The sequence below is a fragment of the Aegilops tauschii genome, chromosome 7 (genome assembly GCF_002575655.3).
Source record: "Aegilops tauschii subsp. strangulata cultivar AL8/78 chromosome 7, Aet v6.0, whole genome shotgun sequence".
Taxonomy (NCBI): domain Eukaryota; kingdom Viridiplantae; phylum Streptophyta; class Magnoliopsida; order Poales; family Poaceae; genus Aegilops; species Aegilops tauschii.
The window spans coordinates 392,899,461-392,923,208 of NC_053041.3; the positions used below are offsets into that span (position 1 = coordinate 392,899,461).

The window sequence follows — 23,748 nt, forward strand, 5'->3', positions numbered from 1 at the left end:
GAGGGTATCGTGCTAACTTCTTGGATCTTTAGAGCATCTCTAGCCGTTGAGCCCCCCAGGAGGCATTTTTTCGCCGCTTGGGGGGCTGCCGGCGAAAAATTAAGGCTGGGGGTGAAAAAATATCCACTCGTTGCCCCACCACGCACGTACCCAGCCACCATCACCACGCGAACCGCCCAAGTGGCTAGCGGATCGCCTACTCGGTGGCGATGACGCGCGGCCACGGCGCTGCTGAACTCGTCGGTGGCGGAGCCCATGGTGTGGCCGTCGCCGCTCAAGTTCATCAGCGAGCTGGGGGCAGACGCGAGGGCGCTCCTGGAGGCGGCCCTTGTCGAGGCCAATAGGGAGCGGGAGAAGAAGATCGTCAAGGGCACCAAGTACTCGGACTCCTCGCCGACGCTCTCCGACGCCGGCGCCGGCGACGACGACGACGTGGACGACCAGGAGGACAAGGAGGTGTGCAGCATCTGCTTCGAGCAGGCGTGCAGCATCGAGGTGGAGGACCGCGGGAACCGGATGTGCGCCGCCTGCACGCTCGTGCTCTGCTGCCACAGCAAGCCCAACCCAGCCACGCTACAGCCGCCGGCCTGCCCCTTCTGCCGCAGCTGCATCTCCCGGCTTGTCGTCGTCGACTCCAAGGCTAAGGCCGTCGCGGTTGCGGGCGCCGGCGACGAGGCTGACGAGAAGCCGGCGTCGCCGCGTCTGAGCCGGAGGAGGTCACGGACGAGGTCCCGCGAGGGGAGCAGCAACTTCAAGGGCCTCTCGTCGGCCATGGGGTCCCTGTCTAGCAAGATCGAGCGTGGCTCCGGCAGGCTGGTCGGCGACGGCGACGGTGCGTTCCTGGACAAGCTGGAGCACGACCTCCCTTGACGACACCAGAAAACAGAGCAGAGCAGCCGGAACTGCCGCCATCCGCTAGCGGTGAGCAGAGTGAGGCGGTGAGGAGGCAGAGGCCGGCGCGCGGTGAGGAGGCGGCCTCGGTCAGCGGCGGTGAGGAGGCAGAGGCCGGTTGCCGCGTCGAGCAGCAGCGAGGTGAGCCGGCCGCGCCCGCAGGATCCGGCGGGAGAGGGAGCTCGGGTGGCGAGGTGGAGCCCTGACCGCGCCCGCTCGCTGGCCACACTCGCCCGTCCGGAGCCGGTGCAGGCCGCGACGATGGATGAGGGCTGGTGCAGCGTGGAGGAGAAGGGGCGGCGGGCATGCGGGAGAAAGAGGAGATTCTTGTATGCGGGCGGCGGGCACTGGACGTGGTGGGCCTAGTCAGAAAAAGGAAGGAGAGAGAGATTAGAGGCTCGTAGTGGGCCTTTTGCAGCCAAAAACTAGTGCCGGCGCCCCAGCTGCCCCCCCCCCCCCCCCCCCCGCGCGATTCCCTGGGATTGCCTTGCATGCGCCGGTCGTAGTTTTCGTTAAATCCGGCGCAAAACGAGCCTGTTGGAGTGCGACTGGGACACATTTTTAACGCCGGTGTTAAAAAAAGAGTCACCATCGATGATTTCACTCCTCAATTTTGGGATCTATCTTGTCGCCTCACTCGCCGCTGGTTCCTTGATCTTGGTTGTATCCCATGGGCCTATTGTTTTGATGATCCCCATAACTTTAAACGTTTTTATTTTCCTTTTATTTTGACTGTTTGGCGCATCTATGCATATGTTTGGTGGTCTATTGCCATATCTATAAAGCGGGGTGAAAGCCTTTTTCGATAATAGCTCCATAATTTTTTTTAGGGTCTGTAATGATTTCAAGAGATACTTCTGGGCGCTCAGGGCCTCCAAAGCAGGCCAGAAAGTTAAATCTTTGAACATTAGTATAAATTTGCTGATTAATTAATAAAGCTCTTTTATGGGCGAATTAATAAAGTTCTCTGGTTCTTAACTGTTTTTTCTTGGTATTTACGGTCAACGAATGGCATGAATTATGACAACTCGAATCATATATTAATAATATTGTAAAAAAGAATTATATATAATTTGACTATACAAAGAATCATGTAGGCACGATCAATCACGGAAAAAAGGAGAGAGAGAGAAAAAAAATTATAATGGCGCCAGCTGCTTGGCGCTGCCGTTGTTCACTAGTAGAGAAGCATCAAACCAGCCAGGACGGCGGCCAGCCCGAGCGCTAGCACAGGCTGAGCACCAGCCTGAGCCGCCGAGCTCGGCTGTGGCGTTGTCTGTGTGCACCGCTGCCTCGCCCCTCTCCCTCGGCATCTCACCACCTTGGACCGGACGTTGACCTGTACCTTCATGCCACCGGCGCAGTGCCCGGGCAGGCCGCAGATGAAGTACCGGGTCCCGACGGCGGCGAGCGGGATGACGTCGTTGCCGCTCGGGAACGTGGCGACGGGACTAGAGCTGCTGCAGTTGTCGTAGGCCGTCTTGGTCACCTCCACCACGTTGTGCGCCGCAGCCGGGTACTGGAACCGGAGCTCGTCGCCGGCGTAGAACCTGATGGTGGAAGTCCATCGGGTGTAGTTTGTCCGGAGGTCCCACGAGCCGGCCGGTGCGCCGACTGTGTAGGTGGCGCCGAGCGCCGTGCCGAACAACGCCGCCGCGATCACCGCGGCAACAAGGAGAGCTCTGGTAGCTGCCGCCATGGATGAATGCCGAGCGACTAGTAGCTCTAGCACTTGAGAAGGTGACCCAAGAAGGGTTGGAATGTTGAGATGATCGAGGGATGTGTCGCAGCTCTGGACTGGTTGTGTTGTGCCATGATGATACTCTGCGATATATACAGATGAGACGGTAGCTCGTTGAATGCGTCATACAGACTCTGTCAAATTAGCATTTGACCCACGCGTTGTTGTCCGGGTCGATCTGGAAATTGTAGCGCATAATTAAACTGTGGGCTCGTTGAATAATCAAGGATGGGAAGCTGCTAGCCTACTGCCTGATCGATTCCATACATGCGTACTGCATAATAATCAGAAAAAATCCAATAAATCATAAATATTTCGTTTTGTATTCTGGGAAAGTTTCAATCCAGTTGGATGTTGGGCTTGTGATTAACCAGCCTTTTGAGCTCAAATAAATAAAAAATCTATACTCACAAACGATACATCTAAATGGATTGAAACTTTCACGGAATACAAAACGAAACATTTATGATTTATTGGAATTTTTTAATTTTTTCTGAACACTTTAAGATCTCCAGTTCGGAATGTGGGTCAATCTGATATGTCGGATCTTTAATGGATGGCTGAAAAATGGGTTAAGTCACGGTGAGACTTGGCTTCCTGAAGTCAGTGAAGCAAGATCCTACATTTTTATGTTCTATGAAAGGTCATCTGGACCACCTAGGTTTGCCAACGGTTGCACAATATGTGTTTTTTCTCTATTTCTAAACAACGCAAAAGATTTGTTATTTTCATTAGTCATGGGAGAAGGTTTAGACATATTGGGTCCCTACTGCTTGATCGATCTATGCATACTGCCGGGTAGCTGAACTACTAACCGAGCAGGGTGGATGGGACGTCCAGCTTCACCAACATTTCTTGCAGCTGGACGTTGATGAGACCCTCAAGCTGCACCCCTCGCCACGGCTAGATGACATACTTGCATGGGCGCGAGACCCGAAGGGTATCTTCTCTGTGATGAGTGCGTACAACCTCCCTCACGAGGAAAAATATCGCACGTCTACGTGTGCCGCGAGTAGGGCACCAGATGGTAATCGTGCCATCTGGATGACATTATGAGGGTGCCCTGTTCCCCCAAAGGAACGAATGTTTGGTTGGCGAGTAGCCATGGATTCATTGGCAACGATGCAAAATAAATTCAACCGGCACATCAAGAAAACATACATTTCTACCATTGGTGGTATTGAACCGGAGGACACGTTCCACGCTATCTGTAGTTGTCCAATGGCTCGTGCGCTATGGGAGGCGATGCGGGAGTCTTGGACATTACCGAAGCTACGCAACATTCAGAATACCAGACCTGAGTGGCTATTGCACATGCTAGAGCCATGCACAGAGATGGAGCGGATGGTAGTTCTCATGACCTTCTGGAGGGCATCGCATTGCAAAAATGAGGTTACACATCAGAAGCCAGCACCACCGGTGGAGAGCTCACGCCGATTTCTGAATAGCTACATGGAGTCCTTGTTGTGTATTAAGCAGTATCCATCTGGGGACATTGCAAAAGGGAAAATGGTGATTGATGTTAGCAACAGAATGCCTCGGATTACCAAGACAGCACATCCGACAGCTATGGAACGGTGGCAGTTTCCTTCCCTGGGCTGGGTAAAGTTGAATGTTGATGGGTCATATATACCAGGATAGGGTATTGGTGGGGCGGACATGGTTCTAAGAGATGAAGCTGGTGCAGTCATTTGCTCTGCTAGCAGATTCCTTCTATCATGTTCATCTGCGGTGGAGGCGGAGATGGCAGCGTGTAAGGAGGGGGTTAATCTCGCTATGGATTGGTCTGACGAGCCGTTAATCATTGAGAGTGATAGTCTGCAAGCTGTGCCTTTTCTCCAAGAGGATGCACTTAATCGGTCACCGGTGGCAACACTTGTATAGGAGACGAAGAGGAGTCTGAATGAAGGGCGTGAGCACCGAATCATGCATGTCAAACATGGTGGCAATGGTGCTGCGCACTACATGGCTCAATATGTCCGCACCTCTCTTCGTACTGCCATATGGTTGGGCTCTGGTCCTGATGACTTATGTAATATCTGTCAAAACGAATGTGACTCCATGATTTAATCAACATAATCTCGTTTGACCCTAAAAAAAACCTTCAACGTGATAATATAATAGTTACACTTTTTTCCAGGAAATAATGAACTAGTTAGGGCATCTTCAACGTGGACCCTCAAACCGTCCGGAACCGTTTAGACCACTCAGTCCAGACGCAACGTGGTACCCACCGGTCTATGGATCGGTCCAGATGTCCGAAATCCCGCTAACCGGACGCAAACAAGGGGGCTTTTGCGGGTGTCTAGACCGTTGCCAAACACATAATAGATAATGTAATGTTTCCTCTTTTCATCGATATTCTAACAGCCCCACACTGCGCATAATAATCGGATGCTTCAACCAATACATTTTTATGTTCCATGAAAGGTCATATCAATCATCCAGTTTTACCGACTGTTGCACAATATGTTGTTTGCTGTGTTGGATACATAAAAGATTTATTTTTCATAAAGGACATTTTCATTCAATGGATATATCGAGGTGATAAAACCGCACTAAGCAAATACCACGGCTTCTGCATAGTATGATTTACACAACAAGCACAATCAACATCACCAAAAGCAAGATATCGTTTTACAGCAAAAAATTTAAAAGTCCAGCCGAAGATGAGTCAAATCCTATCAAAGGTTACATCGCCATCCATGATGGAAGCCTTCCTATGCGGTCTTGTCTTATTCACCGTATCGATCCACCAACCTCTCACCGAGGTGGAACTTTCCCAAGCCAAATTAGAGAAATCAAGTAGGCCGAGCCAGTTGGCGATCTCCGCCCAAATATGGGTCGTGAAGCGGCATTGGGAGAGGAGATGCACATCGGACTGAGGAGCTTGTTTGCAAAGAGGGCAAAGACCGTAGTGTGACGCCCGGATAATTAAGCTACAGTAGCCCTTTGCTAATGATGCCACGTCACCTTGATTACTATTGCTAGTCTTGCGTTAGTTCGAAACTGATTCAAATTCAAATTTAAAATAAAGTCAAACAGTAAAAGTTTTCAAAAGTCAAAACCAAATTGTTCCTAATGTGTCAAATAATCCATAGACCATGTTGGTGGAGAGACCACACCTTTATAAAGTATTTAGATGCACTAAAGTAGAGAAAATTGTGGCTAAAAATATATATTTAAATACCTTTTAAATAATATTAATGTATCAAGTAATTATTACTACACCAAACATGAACAAGCTAGTGGCCTATATTATAACGATACTTTAGGAGTTTTTTTTGTATTTTATAAAAACTGTAATAGGTGTAACCAAAATAGAACAGAAAATAATAAATAAAAGAAAAGTAAATAAAAACAAAGCTAAGAAAAAAATAAAAGACACCCCTCGCTGGGCCAACCGGCCCAGCTAACCAACTAGCCGGCCGGCCCACCCCCGCTGCCCCCTGCTTAACCTCCCACCCCCACCGAACCCTAGCCCACGTTCCCCACTCGCTACCCCGATCTGGATCGAGATCGGGGCGAAGACCCGAAGCCGCCCGACGCAGCGCCGCTGTCGTCGCCGTCATCTCGCTGCCCGGAGCCCCCCTCCCCGCCGTCGCCGTCGTCTTCCTCGTCTCCGCCTCGACCTTCCCCGTGCTCGACCCCCCTGCGAACCATCGCCGGCCGCCGCCGCCGCGGTCCCCTCCATCACCGACCCCGACCCCGTCGCACCTTGCCAACTCCACGACGCCTCCACCTCCCCGACCGGATCTGGGTCGCGCCTCTGGCGCCCCCGACGCCGTCGCCGCCCATCTCCGCTGTCGCCTCCTCGTCTCCTCCTCGCCGGGGGCCAACAAGCCCCGTCGCCCCCTCAAGTCCAGGCGCCACCCCACCTCGTCTACGTCGTCGGCGTGAACCAGGTCAAGCCGGGGCGCTCCGTAGCCGTCGCCCTCGATCCATCCCCTCCGACCACGTCGCCTGCGTCGCCGCTCGATCTGCACCCTCTGGTCGCCCCCGACGCGTCTGAGCACGCCAACAGCTCCGGGGTGAGCTCCCGTGGCTACTCCCCCTCTCCCCCTCCACGATTCACCGCCGTAGGCCGCCATACGCGCCGTCCGGTCTCCGGCCAGTGGGCTCGGTCACCGCGACCGTGACTGCGCCCAGCCTGCGTCGCCGATACCTTGCCGCGGCCCGCCTACGCGCAACCTTGGCCCCCTGTGCCGATGCTGTCGCTCGTCGCTGTGGCTGCCGGCGCCCAGCGCCATTCCCTCCCTGTCGGCCTGGGCGGGTGCCCAGCGCCCGCTCCAGGCGCCCGCTGGACCAAACCCGCATAGGCCTCTGGGCCACTGCCAAACGGGGCCCACTGCCCAGAACATTTTTATAAAAAAAGAATTAAAAATATAATAACAATAATAAAAATATTAATTAATTAATTAATTAATTAACATAATTAATCATAATTAGAATAACCTAATCACTAGTTAACTTAATTAAACCCTGTTTAGCCTAATCTGTCAATGACACGGGGGGCCCACCCCCTGTTGACTAGTCAAACATTGACTGGCCAACTGGGTCCCCCTGGCCCACATGTCAGCCCCTGTGTAAACTGCTGTGTACACAGGGCTGGGTACATTTAGCAATTTCTCTTTTATTTTCGAACTAAAATAAATCCTGGAAATTTAGAAAATCATTTAAACTTATAAAAATCATATAAAATAATCCGTAACTCGGATGAAAATACTTTGTACATGAAAGTTGCTCAGAACGACGAGACGAATCCGAATACGCAGCCTGTTCGCCAGCCACGCGTCCATAGCATAGCGAACCTGCAATATTTCACCTCCGGTTCATCTGTCCGAAAACGCGAAACACCGGGGATACTTTCTCGGATGTTTCCCCTTCGCCGGTATCACCTATCCCTACGTTAGGTCACCCCTAGCACAACATATCGCCGCGTCTTGCTTTGTGTTACATTTGATTGCTCTGTTATTTATTGTGTTCCCCCTCCGTTACTTCTTCCCGGTAGACTTCGAGACCGCTGCCGATGTTCGTGTGTTCGACTACATCGAAGACGACCCCTCCTACTTGCCAGAACAACCAGGCAAGCCCCCCCTTGATCACCAGATATCGCCTACTCTTCTCTTTACTGCTTGCATTAGAAGAGTGTAGCATGTTAATGCTTTCGGTTAATTCTATTCTGCTGCATAGCCTGTCATTGTTGCTACAGTTGTTACCCTTACCTGCTATCCTACTGCTTAGTATAGGATGCTAGTGTTCCCTCAGTGGCCCTACACTCTTGTCCGTCTGCCATGCTATACTACTGGGCCGTGATCACTTCGGGAGGTGATCACGGGTATATACTATATACTTTATATACATGACACATGTGGTGACTAAAGTCGGGTCGGCTCGTTGAGTACCCGCAAGTGATTCTGATGAGGGGGCTGAAAGGACAGGTGGCTCCATCCCGGTAGAGATGGGCCTGGGTTCCTGACGGCCCCCGACTGTTACTTTATGGCGGAGCGACAGGGCAGGTTGAGACCACCTAGGAGAGAGGTGGGCCTGGCCCTGGTCGGCGTTCGCGAATACTTAACACGCTTAACGAGATCTTGGTATTTGATCTGAGTCTGGCCATTTGGTCTATACGCACTAACCAACTACGCGGGAACAGTATGGGCACTCGACGTCGTGGTATCAGCCGAAGCCTTCTTGACGTCAGCGACGGAGCGGCGCGCGCCGGATTGGACTGGAACGCCTGCTAGGCTAGGTCTGCTTCCGGCCGCCCTCGCAACGTGCAGGTGTGCAATGGGCGATGGGCCCAGACCCCTGCGCCATAGGATTTAGACCGGCATGCTGACCTCTCTGTTGTGCCTAGGTGGGGCTGCGACGTGTTGATCTTACGAGGCCGGGCATGACCCAGGAAAGTGTGTCTGGCCAAATGGGATCGAGCGTGTTGGGTTATGTGGTGCACCCCTGCAGGGAAGTTTATCTATTTGAATAGCCGTGTCCCTCGGTAAAAGGACGACCCGGAGTTGTACCTTGACCTTATGACAACTAGAACCGGATACTTAATAAAACGCACCCTTCCAAGTGCCAGATACAACCCGGTGATCGCTCTCTAACAGGGCGACGAGGAGGGATCGCCGGGTAGGATTATGCTATGCGATGCTACTTGGTGAACTTACCATCTATTCTCTTCTACATGCTGCAAGATGGAGGTGGCCTGAAGCGTAGTCTTCGACAGGATTAGCTATCCCCCTCTTATTCTGGCATTCTGCAGTTCAGTCCACCGATATGGCCCTTTACACATATACCCATGCATATGTAGTGTAGATCCTTGCTTGCAAGTACTTTGGATGAGTACTCACGGTTGCTCTTCTCCCTCTTTTCCCCCTTTCCCTTCTACCTCGTTGTCGCAACCAGATGCTGGAGCCCAGAAGCCAGACGCCACCGTCGACGACGACTCCTACTACCCCGGAGGTGCCTACTACTACGTGCAGCCCGCTGACGACGACCAGGAGTAGTTAGGAGGATCCCAGGCAGGAGGCCTGCGCCTCTTTCGATCTGTATCCCAGTTTGTGCTAGCCTTCTTAAGGCAAACTTGTTTAACTTATGTTTGTACTCAGATATTGTTGCTTCCGCTGACTCGTCTATGATCGAGCACCTGTATTCGAGCCCTCGAGGCCCCTGGCTTGTATTATGATGCTTGTATGACTTATTTATGTTGTAGAGTTGTGTTGTGATATCTTCCCGTGAGTCCCTGATCTTGATCGTACACATCTGCGTACATGATTAGTGTACGATTGAATCGGGGGCGTCACAAGTTGGTATCAGAGCCGACTGCCTGTAGGAATCCCCCTTCCCAACTCCTTGGCCGAAGTTGAGTCTAGTCGTTGCAAAACTTTTACTAACATGGTTGTGTGGCTTACGGGCCCACGTCGCCATTGGGTGGTAGTAGGATCTTTTATTCCTCGACCTTTACTCTGGGACTCTGAACTCTCTCCTATTCGGGTTAAATGATTTTGCTAAAAAGACTAACTGTAGGTTCTCGTAAATACTTTCTCCCGGAGAGCCCCTTCCGGCCAGATGATCGCCTGCTGCACCAGAAGGTTCTGAAGACACTCTCTGATGCTTTCCCGAGACCCTCGTGCCCTTCGCCATTGCGATCTCTACCACCGATAAATCTTTATGGATAACTACATACTTTTGTCGTTCATACCTTCATCCCCAGTTGCCCTTGTTATTACAAGGTGCCCTCAAATACTCTCCGATGTTCCAAGCATCCATTATGCTTACTACCCCGCAGTTCCTTGCCGCATGAATACCCCTACGAATAATTCTTCACACTTATCGAGGAACTGTTCATTACTAGTTGATCATATGATCCACAAGGTACATTGATATACTATCCAGTCTTCCGGTAATTCCCTGCCAGCTGTTGCTGTGCAAATACTTGTCTGCTTGCATTATGGTTGCGTTCCATATGTCTAGCAATATTCATTAGTATCCCTTGTCATCATCATTTTCAGCCTTTGATTTTATATGTGGTGAATTCTCGCAATCCTCATTCGAAATCTTAGAATTCATCCTTCCGGATCAGACGTCATTTTAAACATGAACTGGTTCTCGACCAACCGAATAGCCGTCGATTGTACCCCTAAGACTATTCAACTTATCCATCCCTAATCAGAACATTGCTTCTGATCCCTTGATTTGAAAATCATAATTCCTTTGCATTTGAGCTCTGGATTAGTCAGTTGTTTCTATAATTCAATGCCTTTGCATTGTTAATTCCTTCTGATTGAGTACCGATACTCACATCAGCTCTGTTGTGGATCGCCCGATCCATTGTTGGATTTTTATCCGACAGTGTCCTTCATATTCAATCACCTTGAGAAGTTCTTCCATCATACATAATGCCTTCGGTAAATTGTATCCTCTCCTTTTGTCACCCATGCTCTACTATCGAGCTTGCGTTATTTACTATTGAAGCTTGTGGTATATGTTCCCAATATGACCCTAAGGGTTGAACCTATGCCTTTCCAGATCCGGGTAAACCCGAGAGCTACCACGAGTCATACTCTTCTGGAGTTTTGCTAGATAAAATTTAAAGATTACAACTTCTTTGAAAAATGAGAAGTGAATGAAAGGGTATGCATTGGAGAAGTGGGAGTCGACCTTGAACTTTGTGTTCATGCCCATGGACACGATGTAGATCCTATCATAGAAGCTTCTTGTAATAATAACTATTTCCTTGATATGATATCGTCTAGTATATGTGTATTGATCCTTTTGCAATCGTGGTTCCGACCATGTTCTCCTTTAAATACCATTTCTCGTGCAAGTTTATGCACTTGTCCTCTACAGAGCAATACCCCCGTCCAACCTCTACTTTGGTCTGTCGTCGAGTATTACCCCCCTGGTATCTCGAGAATGCCAAGGAACTACTTAACTTCTTATGAGTTCTTCATCAACTAGTATTCTTGCCGATTCCATTTTTCCAACGGGTTCTGAGTTGTTAGAACCCCTCAAGGACACCGATAAGTGAATCAATTCCGCACTCCGATTCAATAACTCTAAGTAATTTTTGTTGCTTACGAGTTCAATAATCCTTCAAGTCATTCCTAGCCTGCTCGGCTATGTCATTATCGTGCCGATTTTAACTGTGCTACCTGGACCTTCCCAGCGCACAAATTTCGTCAGTGAGCTAATCTTGCGTCGATCTTCCTCGTCATATCACTTCTCCTTGAACAGCAAACTTGATTTCGAGTTTGTGTCCTACCCGTGGTTCCAATAACCTTTCGCTTTCATCATTCCTTGACTTGATGTCATCGTCGATCAATTACATCTTCTTGAAAACCTCTCGACAAATTTGTCGTGATCATTGTCAACAATTTGACTTCTTCCAAGTTGTGTGTCAAAATTCAGGATGAGAAATACCATCCTTGCCCCTCGATGAATTGTGTTATCATCGACAACATTCTTGCCTCCCCCCAACACAAAATTGTTCATATTTTGTGTTGTATCTTGATTTCCCTGCTATCCAACCTATGTGATGTTCTACCGTGGAGTATTACCATCTTTGATGTCAAGAATGTCGTGAGCATTACTCCACCTCTTAAGAATTCTTGGTACAGTGATACTTCTCACCATCACCATTCTTTCTTGGTCCTCGTGTTGTTTCTAAACGAAATACCGACAAATGGTCTGTGATGTGTAAATTCTAAACTTCTAGCAACCGTATTGCTTTGAAGTTATTGGTCTATAGTTTCATTCTACGTCTATGGCTTAATGAATCATCATTCTAACATTGATCGTGCTACCTAGCCCATATTTTGGGTGCACATTTCAACCAATGTTTAACTGTGTATGTTTTCCTCGAGCATACATCATTAAGTCATTCGGTCTAGCTAATGTTATCTCCTTGTTCACATAGTTGTGGGAATCCATCTTTTGGAAATCTCAATGGATTGTCGCTGAGTCAATCAGTCACCTCCTCATCTCTCCTTGATTTAATGATGAACCCTTGTTCGGAACTCGCTTCCATAGTTCATCTCCCAAGAATCTTACATTGTCATCTCGTCAATTTGTGTTGCACCTTTTCTTCTCAGGCATCCTGAGTCTGAGTTATCCTCACACCAATCAGATCTGAATCTAGGTCAGATATGATGGTTGGTGTTGGGGAACGTAGCAGAAATTCAAAATTTTCTACGCATCACCAAGATCAATCTATGGAGTAATCTAGCAACGAGGGGAAGGAGAGTGCATCTACATACCATTGTAGATCGCGATGCGGAAGCGTTGCAAGAACGCGGATGAAGGAGTCGTACTCGTAGCGATTCAGATCGTGGTTGATTCCGATCTAAGCACCGAAGAACGGTGCCTCCGCGTTCAACACACGTGCAGCCCGGTGACGTCTCCCACGCCTTGATCCAGCAAGGAGAGAGGGAGAGGTTGGGGAAGACTCCATCCAGCAGCAGCACGACGGCGTGGTGGTGATGGAGGAGCGTGGCAATCCCACAGGGCTTCGCCAAGCACCGCAGGAGAGGAGGAGGAGGAGATAGGGCTGCGCTAGGGAGAGGAAAACTCATGTGTTTGCAGCCCCCAATACCTCAACTATATATAGGGGAGAGGGAGGGGGCTGCGCCCCCTCTAGGGTTTCCACCCCAAGGGGTGCGGCAGCCCCAAAACCCATCTAGGGTGGCGGCCAAGGGGGAAGAGGGGGAAACTTGCCCCCCAAGCAAGGTGGAGGCGCCCCCTCCCCAAACCCTAGGCGCCTTGGGCCCTGGTGGGGGGGCGCACCAGCCCACCTGGGGCTGGTCCCCTCCCACACTTGGCCCATGCTACCCTCTGGGGCTGGTGGCCCCACTTGGTGGACCCCCGGGACCCTCCCGGTGGTCCCGGTACATTACCGATATCACCCGAAACTTTTCCGGTGACCAAAACAGGACTTCCCATATATAAATCTTTACCTCCGGACCATTCCGGAACTCCTCGTGACGTCCGGGATCTCATCCGGGACTCCGAACAACATTCGGTAACCACGTACATACTTTCCCTATAACCCTAGCGTCATCGAACCTTAAGTGTGTAGACCCTACGGGTTCGGGAACCATGCAGACATGACCGAGACGTTCTCCGGTCAATAACCAACAGCGGGATCTGGATACCCATGTTGGCTCCCACATGTTCCAAGATGATCTCATCGGATGAACCACGATGTCGGGGATTCAATCAATCCCATATACAATTCCCTTTGTCAATCGGTATGTTACTTGCCCGAGATTCGATCGTCGGTATCCCTATACCTTGTTCAATCTCGTTACCGGCAAGTCTCTTTACTCGTTCCGTAACTCACATCATCCCGTGATCAACTCCTTGGTCACATTGTGCACATTATGATGATGTCCTACCGAGTGGGCCCAGAGATACCTCTCCGTTTACACGGAGTGACAAATCCCAGTCTCGATTCGTGCCAACCCAACAGACACTTTCGGAGATACCTGTAGTGCACCTTTATAGCCACCCAGTTACGTTGTGACGTTTGGTACACCCAAAGCATTCCTACGGTATCCGGGAGTTGCACAATCTCATGGTCTAAGGAACTGATACTTGACATTAGAAAAGCTCTGAGCAAACGAACTACATGATCTTGTGCTAGGCTTAGGATTGGGTCTTGTCCATCACATCATTCTCCTAATGATGTGATCCCGTTATCAACGACATCCAATGTCCATGGTTAGGAAACCGTAACCATCCATTGATCAACGAGCTAGTCAACTAGAGGCTTACTAGGGACATGGTGTTGCCTATGTATCCACACATGTATCTGAGTTTCCTATCAATACAATTCTAGCATGGATAATAAACGATTATCGTGAACAAGGAAATATAATAATAACCAATTTATTATTGCCTCTAGGGCATATTTCCAACAGTTGGAACATATTTCCAAGAGTTATAACATTGGTCTATTTATGACCCGGTAAGGTGATGTCATGCCTAACACACATGGCCGGAGGACCTATTGTTATAAGTTTTCCTTTTTAGCAAGGTTAGCTATTCTTCCATGAGGAAATTGTAAGACTTACTCTATAAGTTGTTCCTGATGGATCCTTTGTGTATCCATAGCCTGATCTTACCTAATGACCATGTCAATGCTATCTCGAAGCATGTCTGTTGTACTCCAATCTTCAATAAAAACATTTGAAGCACAATGCTAAATTTTCGTTATCAATTATTCAAACACCGTTCTTTGGGTAATGTCATGAACTTCCTCTTCCCTAACCTAAATGGTTCTCTTCTAACCATTGTCCTTGGGAAGGATATACCCCCTGAAATATGTGTTTAAACACATTTTCCTTTCCATTGTTCTGTTTAATCTGATAATCATATTTGTTGGAAATATGCCCTAGAGGCAATAATAAATTGGTTATTGTTATATTTCCTTGTTCATGATAATCGTTTATTATCCATGCTAGAATTGTATTGATAGGAGACTCAGATACATGTGTGGATACATAGACAACACCATGTCCCTAGTAAGCCTCTAGTTGACTAGCTCGTTGATCAATAGATGGTCACGGTTTCCTGACCATGGACATTGGATGTCGTTGATAACGGGATCACATCATTAGGAGAATGATGTGATGGACAAGACCCAATCCTAAGCCTAGCACAAGATCGTGTAGTTCGTTTGCTAAGAGCTTTTCTAATGTCAAGTATCATTTCCGTAGACCATGAGATTGTGCAACTCCCGGATACCGTAGGAATGCTTTGGGTGTACCAAATGTCACAACGTAACTGGGTGGCTATAAAGGTGCACTACAGGTATCTCCGAAAGTGTCTGTTGGGTTGGCACGAATCGAGACTGGGATTTGTCACTCCGTGTAAACGGAGAGGTATCTCTGGGCCCACTCGATAGGACATCATCATAATGTGCACAATGTGACCAAGGAGTTGATCACGGGATGATGTGTTACGGAACGAGTAAAGAGACTTGCCGGTAACGAGATTGAACAAGGTATCGGGATACCGACGATCGAATCTTGGGCAAGTAACATACCGATTGACAAAGGGAATTGTATACGGGATTGATTGAATCCCCGACATCGTGGTTCATCCGATGAGATCATCGTGGAACATGTGGGAGCCAACATGGGTATCCAGATCCGCTGTTGGTTATTGGCCGGAGAACGTCTCAGTCATGTCTGCATGGTTCCCGAACCCGTAGGGTCTACGCACTTAAGGTTCGATGACGCTACGGTTATAGAGATATCAGTATGCGGTAACACGAAAGTTGTTCGGAGTCCCGGATGAGATCCCGGACGTCACGAGGAGTTCCGGAATGGTCCGGAGGTAAAGATTTATATATGGGAAGTCTTATTTTGGTCGCCGGAAAAGTTTCGCGCATTATCGGTATTGTACCGGGAGTGCCGAAAGGGGTCCGGGGGTCCACCAGCCCCGGGGGGCCACATGGGCTGTAGGGGTGTGCGCCTTGGCCTATATGGGCCAAGGGAACCAGCCCCAAGAGGCCCATGCGCCAAGAGATAAGGGAAAGGGAGAGTCCTAAAGGGGGAAGGCACCTCCGAGGTGCCTTGGGGAGGATGGACTCCTCCCTGGCCGCACCGTTCCTTGGAGGAAGGGCCAAGGCTGCGCCCCCTCTCCCTTGGCCCTATATATAGTGGGGGGAAGGGAGGGCAGCAATACCTAAGCCCTGGCGCCTCCCTCTCCCTCCCGTGACACATCTCCCTCCTCCCGCAGCGCTTGGCGAAGCCCTGTTGGAATCCCGCTACTTCCACCACCTCGCCGTCGTGCTGCTGGATCTCCATCAACCTCTCCTCCCCCCTTGCTGGATCAAGAAGGAGGAGACGTCGCTGCTCCGTACGTGTGTTGAACGCGGAGGTGCCGTCCGTTCGGCGCTAGGATCATCGGTGATTTGGATCACGACGAGTACGACTCCATCAACCCCGTTCTCTTGAACGCTTCCGCTCACGATCTACAAGGGTATGTAGATGCACTCCTTCCCTCTCATTGCTAGTAAACTCCATAGATTGATCTTGGTGATGCGTAGAAAATTTTGAATTTCTGCTACGTTCCTCATCAGTGGTATCAGAGCTAGGTCTATGCGTAGTTTCTATGCACGAGTAGAACACAAAGTAGTTGTGGGCGTCGATTTTGTCAAATTACTTGCCGTTACTAGTCTTATCTTGATTCAGCGGCATTGTGGGATGAAGCGGCCCGGACCGACGTTACACGTACACTTACGTGAGACAGGTTCCACCGACTGACATGCACTAGTTGCATAAGGTGGCTAGCGGGTGTCTGTCTCTCCCACTTTAGTCGGATCGGATTCGATGAAAAGGGTCCTTATGAAGGGTAAATAGAAATTGGCATATCACGTTGTGGCTTTTGCGTAGGTAAGAAACGTTCTTGCTAGAAACCCATAGCAGCCACGTAAAACATGCAACAACAATTAGAGGACGTCTAACTTGTTTTTGCAGGGTATGCTATGTGATGTGATATGGCCAAAAGGATGTGATGAATGATATATGTGATGTATGAGATTGATCATGTTCTTGTAATAGGAATCACGACTTGCATGTCGATGAGTATGACAACCGGCAGGAGCCATAGGAGTTGTCTTAATTTATTGTATGACCTGCGTGTCAATGAATAACGCCATGTACTTACTTTGCTTTATTGCTAACTGTTAGCCATAGTAGTAGAAGTAATAGTTGGCGAGACAATTTCATGAAGACACGATGATGGAGATCATGGTGTCATGCCGGTGACGAAGGTGATCATGCCGCGCCTCGAAGATGGAGATCTAAGGCGCAAGATGATATTGGCCATATCACGTCACTTTATGATTTGCATGTGATGTTTGTCATGTTTACATCTTATTTGCTTAGAACGACGGTAGCATAAATAAGATGATCCCTCACTAAAATTTCAAGAGACGTGTTCCCCCTAACTGTGCACCATTGCGAAGGTTCGTTGTTTCGAAGCACCACGTGATGATCGGGTGTGATAGATTCTAACGTTCGAATACAACGGGTGTTGACGAGCCTAGCATGTACAGACATGGCCTCGGAACACATGCGAAACACTTAGGTTGACTTGACGAGCCTAGCATGTACAGACATGGCCTCGGAACACAAGAGACCGAAAGGTCGAACATGAGTCGTATAGTAGATACGATCAACATGGAGATGTTCACCGATGATGACTAGTCCGTCTCACGTGATGATCGGACACGGCCTAGTTTGACTCGGATCATGTATCACTTAGATGACTAGAGGGATGTCTATCTGAGTGGGAGTTCATTAAATAATCAGATGAACTTAATTATCATGAACATAGTCAAAAGGTCTTTGCAAATTATGTCATAGCTTACGCTTTAGTTCTACTGTTTAAGATACGTTCCTAGAGAAAATTTAGTTGAAAGTTGATGGTAGCAATTATGTGGACTGGGTCCGTAAACTGAGGATTGTCCTCATTGCTGCACAGAAGGCTTATGTCCTTAATGCACCGCTCGGTGTGCTGAACCTCAGCGTCGTCTGTAGATGTTGCGAAACATTTGACATACACGTTTTGATGACTACGTGATAGTTCAGTGCGTAATGCTAACGGTTTAGAATTGTGGCACCAAAGACGTTTTGAAACGTCGCAGAACATATGAGATGTTCCGAAGACTGAAATTGGGATTTCAGACTAGTGCCCACGTCAAGAGGTATGAGACCTCTGACAAGTTTCTTAAGCCTGCAAACTAAGGGAGAAAAGCTCAATCGTTGAGCATGTGCTCAGATTGTCTGAGTACCACAATCGCTTGAATCGAGTGGGAGTTAATCTTCCAGATGAGACAGTGATGGTTCTCCATAGTCACTGCCACCAAGCTATTAAAGCTTCGTGACGAACTATAACATACCAGGGATAGATATGATGATCCTTGAGCAACTCGCGATGTTTGACACCGCAAAAGTAGAAACCAAGAAGGAGCATCAATTGTTGATGGTTAGTAAAACCACTAGTTTCTAGAAGGGCAAGGGCAAAAGGGATACTTCATGAAACAGCAAATCATTTGCTGCTCTAGTGAAGAATCCCAAGGTTGAACCCAAACCCGAGACTAAGTGCTTCTGTAATGAGGGGAACGGGCACTGAAGCAGAACTACCCTAGATACTTGGTAGATGAGAAGGCAGGCAAGGTCGACAGAAGTATATTGGATATACATTATATGAATGTGTACTTTACTAGTACTCCTAGCAGCACCAGGGTATTAGATACCGGTTCGGTTGCTAAGTGTTAGTAACTCGAAATAAAAGCTGCGGAATAAAAGGAGACTAGCTAAAGGTGAGATGAAGATATGTGTTGGAAGTGTTTCCAAGGTTGATGTGATCAAGCGTCGCACGCTCCCTCTACCATCGAGATTGGTGTTAAACCTAAATAATTGTTATTTGGTGTTTGTGTTGAGCATAAACATGATTGGATTATGTTTATCGCAATACGGTTATTCATTTAAGGAAAATGATGGTTACTCTGTTTATTTGAATAATACCTTCAATGGTCTTGCACCTAAAATGAATCTCGATCGCAGTGATACACATGTTCGTTCCAAAAGATATAAAATAGTAATGATAGTACCACATACTTGCGGCACTGCCATTTGAGTCATATTGGTATAGAACGCATGAAGAAGCTCCATGTAGATGGATCTTTGGACTCACTCATTTTTGAAAAGATTGAGACATGCGAACCATGTCTATTGGTATATATGCATGAAGAAACTCCATGCAGATGGAACGTTTGGACTCACTTGATTTTGAATCACTTGAGAGACATGCAAATCATACCACATGGGCAAGATGACTGAAAGGCCTCGTTTTCAGTAAGATGGAACAAGAGAACAACTTGTTGGAAGTAATACATTTGATGTGTGCAGTCCAATGAGTGCTGAGGCACGCAGTGGATATCGATATGTTCTTACTTCAGAGATGATTTGAGTAGATGCTGAGAATATTTACTTGATGAAACACAAGTCTGGATTATTGAAAGGTTCAAGTAATTTCAGAGTGAAGTTGAAGATCGTCGTGACAAGAGGATAAAATGTCTATGATATGATCATAGAGATATCTGAGTTACGAGTTTGGCACACAATTAAGACATTACGGAAAGTGTTTCACAATTAATACCGCCTGGAACACCACAATGTGATGGTGTGTCCGAACGTCATAACTGCACCCTATTGGATATGGTGCATACCATGATGTCTCTTATCGAATTACAACTATCGTTTATGGGTTAGGCATTAGAGACAACCGCATTCACTTTAAATAGGGCACCACTCAATTCTGTTGAGACGACACCGTATGAACTATGGTTTAGAGAAACCTAAGCTGTCGTTTCTTAAAAGTTTGGGGCTGCGACGCTTATGTGAAAAAGTTTCAGGCTGATAAGCTCGAACCCAAAGCGGATAAATGCATCTTCATTGAATACCCAAAACAGTTGGGTATACCTCCTATTTCAGATCTGGAAGCAAAAGTAATTGCTTCTAGAAACGAGTCCTTTCTCGAGGAAAAGTTTCTCTTGAAAGAATTGAGTGGGAGGATGGTGGAGACTTGATAAGGTTATTGAACCGTCACTTCAACTAGTGTGTAGCAGGGCACAGGAAGTTGTTCCTGTGGTACCTACACCAATTGAAGTGGAAGCTTATGATAGTGATCATGAAACTTCGGATCAAGTCACTACCAAACCTCGTAGGTCGACAAGGATATGTACTACTCCTGAGTGGTATGGTAATCCTGTCTTAGTTATCATGTTGTTAGACAATACTGAACCTACGAGCTATGGAGAAGCGATGGTGGGCCCATATTCCGGCAAATGGTTAGAAGCCATGAAATCCGAGATAGGATCCATGTATCAGAACAAAGCATGGACTTTGGTGAACTTGCCCGATGATCGGCAAGCCATTGAGATAAATGGATCTTTAAGAAGAAGACGGACATGGACGGTAATGTTACCGTCTATGAAGCTCGACTTGTGGCAAAGAGAATTTTCACAAGTTCAAGGAGTTGACTACGATGAGATTTTCTCATCCGTAGCGATGCTTAAGTCCGTCGGAATCATGTTAGCATTAGCTGCATTTATGAAATCTGGCAGATGGATGTCAAAACAAGTTTCCTTACCAGTTTTCGTAAGGAAAGGTTGTATGTGATACAATCAGAAAGGTTTTGTCCTAAGGATGCTAAAAGGTATGCTAGCTCCAGCGATCCTTCCATGGACTAGAGCAAGCATCTCGGAGTCAGAATATACGCTTTGATGGAGTGATCAAAGTTTTTGGGTTTATGCAAAGTTTGTTAGAAACTTGTATTTACAATAAAGTGAGTGGGAGCGCTACAACATTTCTGATAAGTATATGTGAATGACATATTGTTGATCCGAAATGATGTAAAATTTCTGGAAAGCATAAAGGGTTGTTTGAAAGGAGTTTTTCAAAGGAAGACCTCGATAAAGCTGCTTACATATTGGGCATCAAGATCTATAGAGATAGATCAAGACGCCTGATGATACTTTCAAAGAACGCACACCTTGACATGATTTTGAAAGAGTTCAAAATAGATCAGCAAAGAAGGAGTTCTTGGCTGTGTTACAAGGTGTGAGTATTGAGTAAGACTCAAGACCTGACCACAGCAGAAGAGAGAGAAAGAACGAAGGTCGTCCCCTATGCTTTAGACGTAGGCTCTACAGTATGCTATGCTGTGTACCGCACATGAAGTGTGCCTTGCCATGAGTTGGTTAAGGGGTACAATAGTGATCCGGGAATGGATCACATAACGGCGGTCGAACTTATCCTTAGTATCTAGTGGACTAAGGAATTTTCTCGATTATGGAGATGAAAAGGAGTTCGTCGTAAAGGGTTACGTCGATGCGAACTTTGACACTAATCCGGATGACTCTGAGTAGTAAACCGGATTCGTATAGTAGAGCAGTTATTTGAAATGGCTCCAAGTAGCGCGTGGTGGCATCCACAAGATGACATAGATATACGTAAAGCACACACGGATCTGAAAGGTTCAGACCCGTTGACTAATAACCTCTTCCACAAGCATAACATGATCAAACCAGAACTCATTGAGTGTTAATCACATAGTGATGTGAACTAGATTGTTGACTCTAGTAAACTCTTTGGATGTTGGTTACATGGTGATGTGACCTGTGAGTGTTAATCACATGGTGATGTGAACTGGATTATTGACTCTAGTGCAAGTGGGAGACTGTTGGAAATATGCCCTAGAGGCAATAATAAATTGGTTATTGTTATATTTCCTTGTTCATGATAATCGTTTATTATCCATGCTAGAATTGTATTGATAGGAAACTCAGATACATGTGTGGATACATAGACAACACCATGTCCCTAGTAAGCCTCTAGTTGACTAGCTCGTTGATCAATAGATGGTTACGGTTTCCTGACCATGGACATTGGATGTCGTTGATAACGGGATCACATCATTAGGAGAATGATGTGATGGACAAGACCCAATCCTAAGCCTAGCACAAGATCGTGTAGTTCGTTTGCTAAGAGCTTTTCTAATGTCAAGTATCATTTCCTTAGACCATGAGATTGTGCAACTCCCGGATACCGTAGGAATGCTTTGGGTGTACCAAACGTCACAACGTAACTGGGTGGCTATAAAGGTGCACTACAGGTATCTCCGAAAGTGTCTGTTGGGTTGGCACGAATCGAGACTGGGATTTGTCACTCCGTGTAAACGGAGAGGTATCTCTAGGCCCACTCGGTAGGACATCATCATAATGTGCACAATGTGACCAAGGAGTTGATCACGGGATGATGTGTTACGGAACGAGTAAAGAGACTTGCCGGTAACGAGATTGAACAAGGTATCGGGATACCGACGATCGAATCTCGGGCAAGTAACATACCGATTGACAAAGGGAATTGTATACGGGATTGATTGAATCCCCGACATCGTGGTTCATCCGATGAGATCATCGTGGAACATGTGGGAGCCAACATGGGTATCCAGATCCCGCTGTTGGTTATTGGCCGGAGAACGTCTCGGTCATGTCTGCATGGTTCCCGAACCCGTAGGGTCTACACACTTAAGGTTCGGTGACGCTAGGGTTATAGAGATATTAGTATGCGGTAACCCGAAAGTTTTTCGGAGTCCCGGATGAGATCCCGGACGTCACGAGGAGTTCCGGAATGGTCCGAAGGTAAAGATTTATATATGGGAAGTCTTATTTTGGTCGCCGGAAAAGTTTCGCGCATTATCGGTATTGTACCGAGAGTGCCGAAAGGGGTCCGGGGGTCCACCAGCCCCGGGGGCCACATGGGCTGTAGGGGTGTGCGCCTTGGCCTATATGGGCCAAGGGCACCAGCCCCAAGAGGCCCATGCGCCAAGAGATAAGGGAAAGGGAGAGTCCTAAAGGGGGAAGGCACCTCCGAGGTGCCTTGGGGAGGATGGACTCCTCCCTGGCCGCACCCTTCCTTGGAGGAAGGGCCAAGGCTGCGCCCCCCTCTCCCTTGGCCCTATATATAGTGGGGGGAAGGGAGGGCAGCAATACCTAAGCCCTGGCGCCTCCCTCTCCCTCCCGTGACACATCTCCCTCCTCCCGCAGCGCTTGGCGAAGCCCTGTTGGAATCCCGCTACTTCCACCACCTCGCCGTCGTGCTGCTGGATCTCCATCAACCTCTCCTCCCCCCTTGCTGGATCAAGAAGGAGGAGACGTCGCTGCTCCGTACGTGTGTTGAACGCGGAGGTGCCGTCCGTTCGGTGCTAGGATCATCGGTGATTTGGATCACGACGAGTACGACTCCATCAACCCCGTTCTCTTGAACGCTTCCGCTCGCGATCTACAAGGGTATGTAGATGCACTCCTTCCCTCTCGTTGCTAGTAAACTCCATAGATTGATCTTGGTGATGCGTAGAAAATTTTGAATTTCTGCTACGTTCCCCATCAATATTTTCCTTTCCATTGGTTGGCTTAACGTTTCTGGTGATCATTATGATCTAAGCAGTATTTATTCCCTGCTTGTGCAAACACCTCGGTGTACAATTCTGTCAGCAAGACCCTGTTACCATTTTTGATGACATTCTGGTAGCCACCGATGGACGAGAACTTTGCCTATTGGTCCGCCTCGTTCAACGAGCAGGAAAATGGTTCTCTTCGTCCCTCGCCCTTGGTACCGACGTTGTTGCCGACATAATCGACAGGCTACCCTCTGACCTGCCTTGCTATCATGACCATGCAAGATGTCACCGCTCCCTCTACTTTTAACCCACGTGGTGGGTCCATAACCCACAGGTCCACTGGGTCGAAACCTGACTCTTCTTTATAACCCGGATTCTAATGTATCCTTTGCACCTGGCTTCGTATGTGATTCACGAGCTGAATGCTATACCATTATTCATCCTAGAATCAAACACATTGTTATTCTCGTTGTTCAAACCCCCATTCTAGCTTCTGCCTAGTCATCGAATGATTGCCTACTCGTTTGAAACTTTGGTACCATCGTATATTGCACTCAACGAATTCACTGAAATACAACTCGTGGGGTACCTTTTGTATTTCCCATTGAGTTCACCGTCAGATGCCCAACTTTGTG

General features: G+C 47.9%; 2 protein-coding genes across 2 annotated transcripts; one reads left to right on the top strand and one right to left on the bottom strand.

Moving 5' to 3' along the window:
* Positions 1–213: 213 nt before the first annotated feature.
* Positions 214–870, top strand: LOC109747461 (E3 ubiquitin-protein ligase XB3-like; the record flags this gene model as incomplete). The annotated part of the gene is made up of 1 exon (XM_020306511.1): positions 214–870. A coding segment is annotated over one exon (657 nt), but the record flags the coding sequence as incomplete, so codon positions are not given.
* Positions 871–1,581: 711 nt separating this feature from the next.
* LOC109747462 (basic blue protein) lies at positions 1,582–2,803 on the bottom strand. Its single transcript, XM_020306512.3, has one exon. The coding sequence runs from the start codon at positions 2,588–2,590 to the stop codon at positions 2,069–2,071; it is 522 nt and encodes a 173-aa protein (XP_020162101.1). The 5' UTR covers positions 2,591–2,803; the 3' UTR covers positions 1,582–2,068.
* Between the last annotated feature and the right edge of the window lie 20,945 nt (positions 2,804–23,748).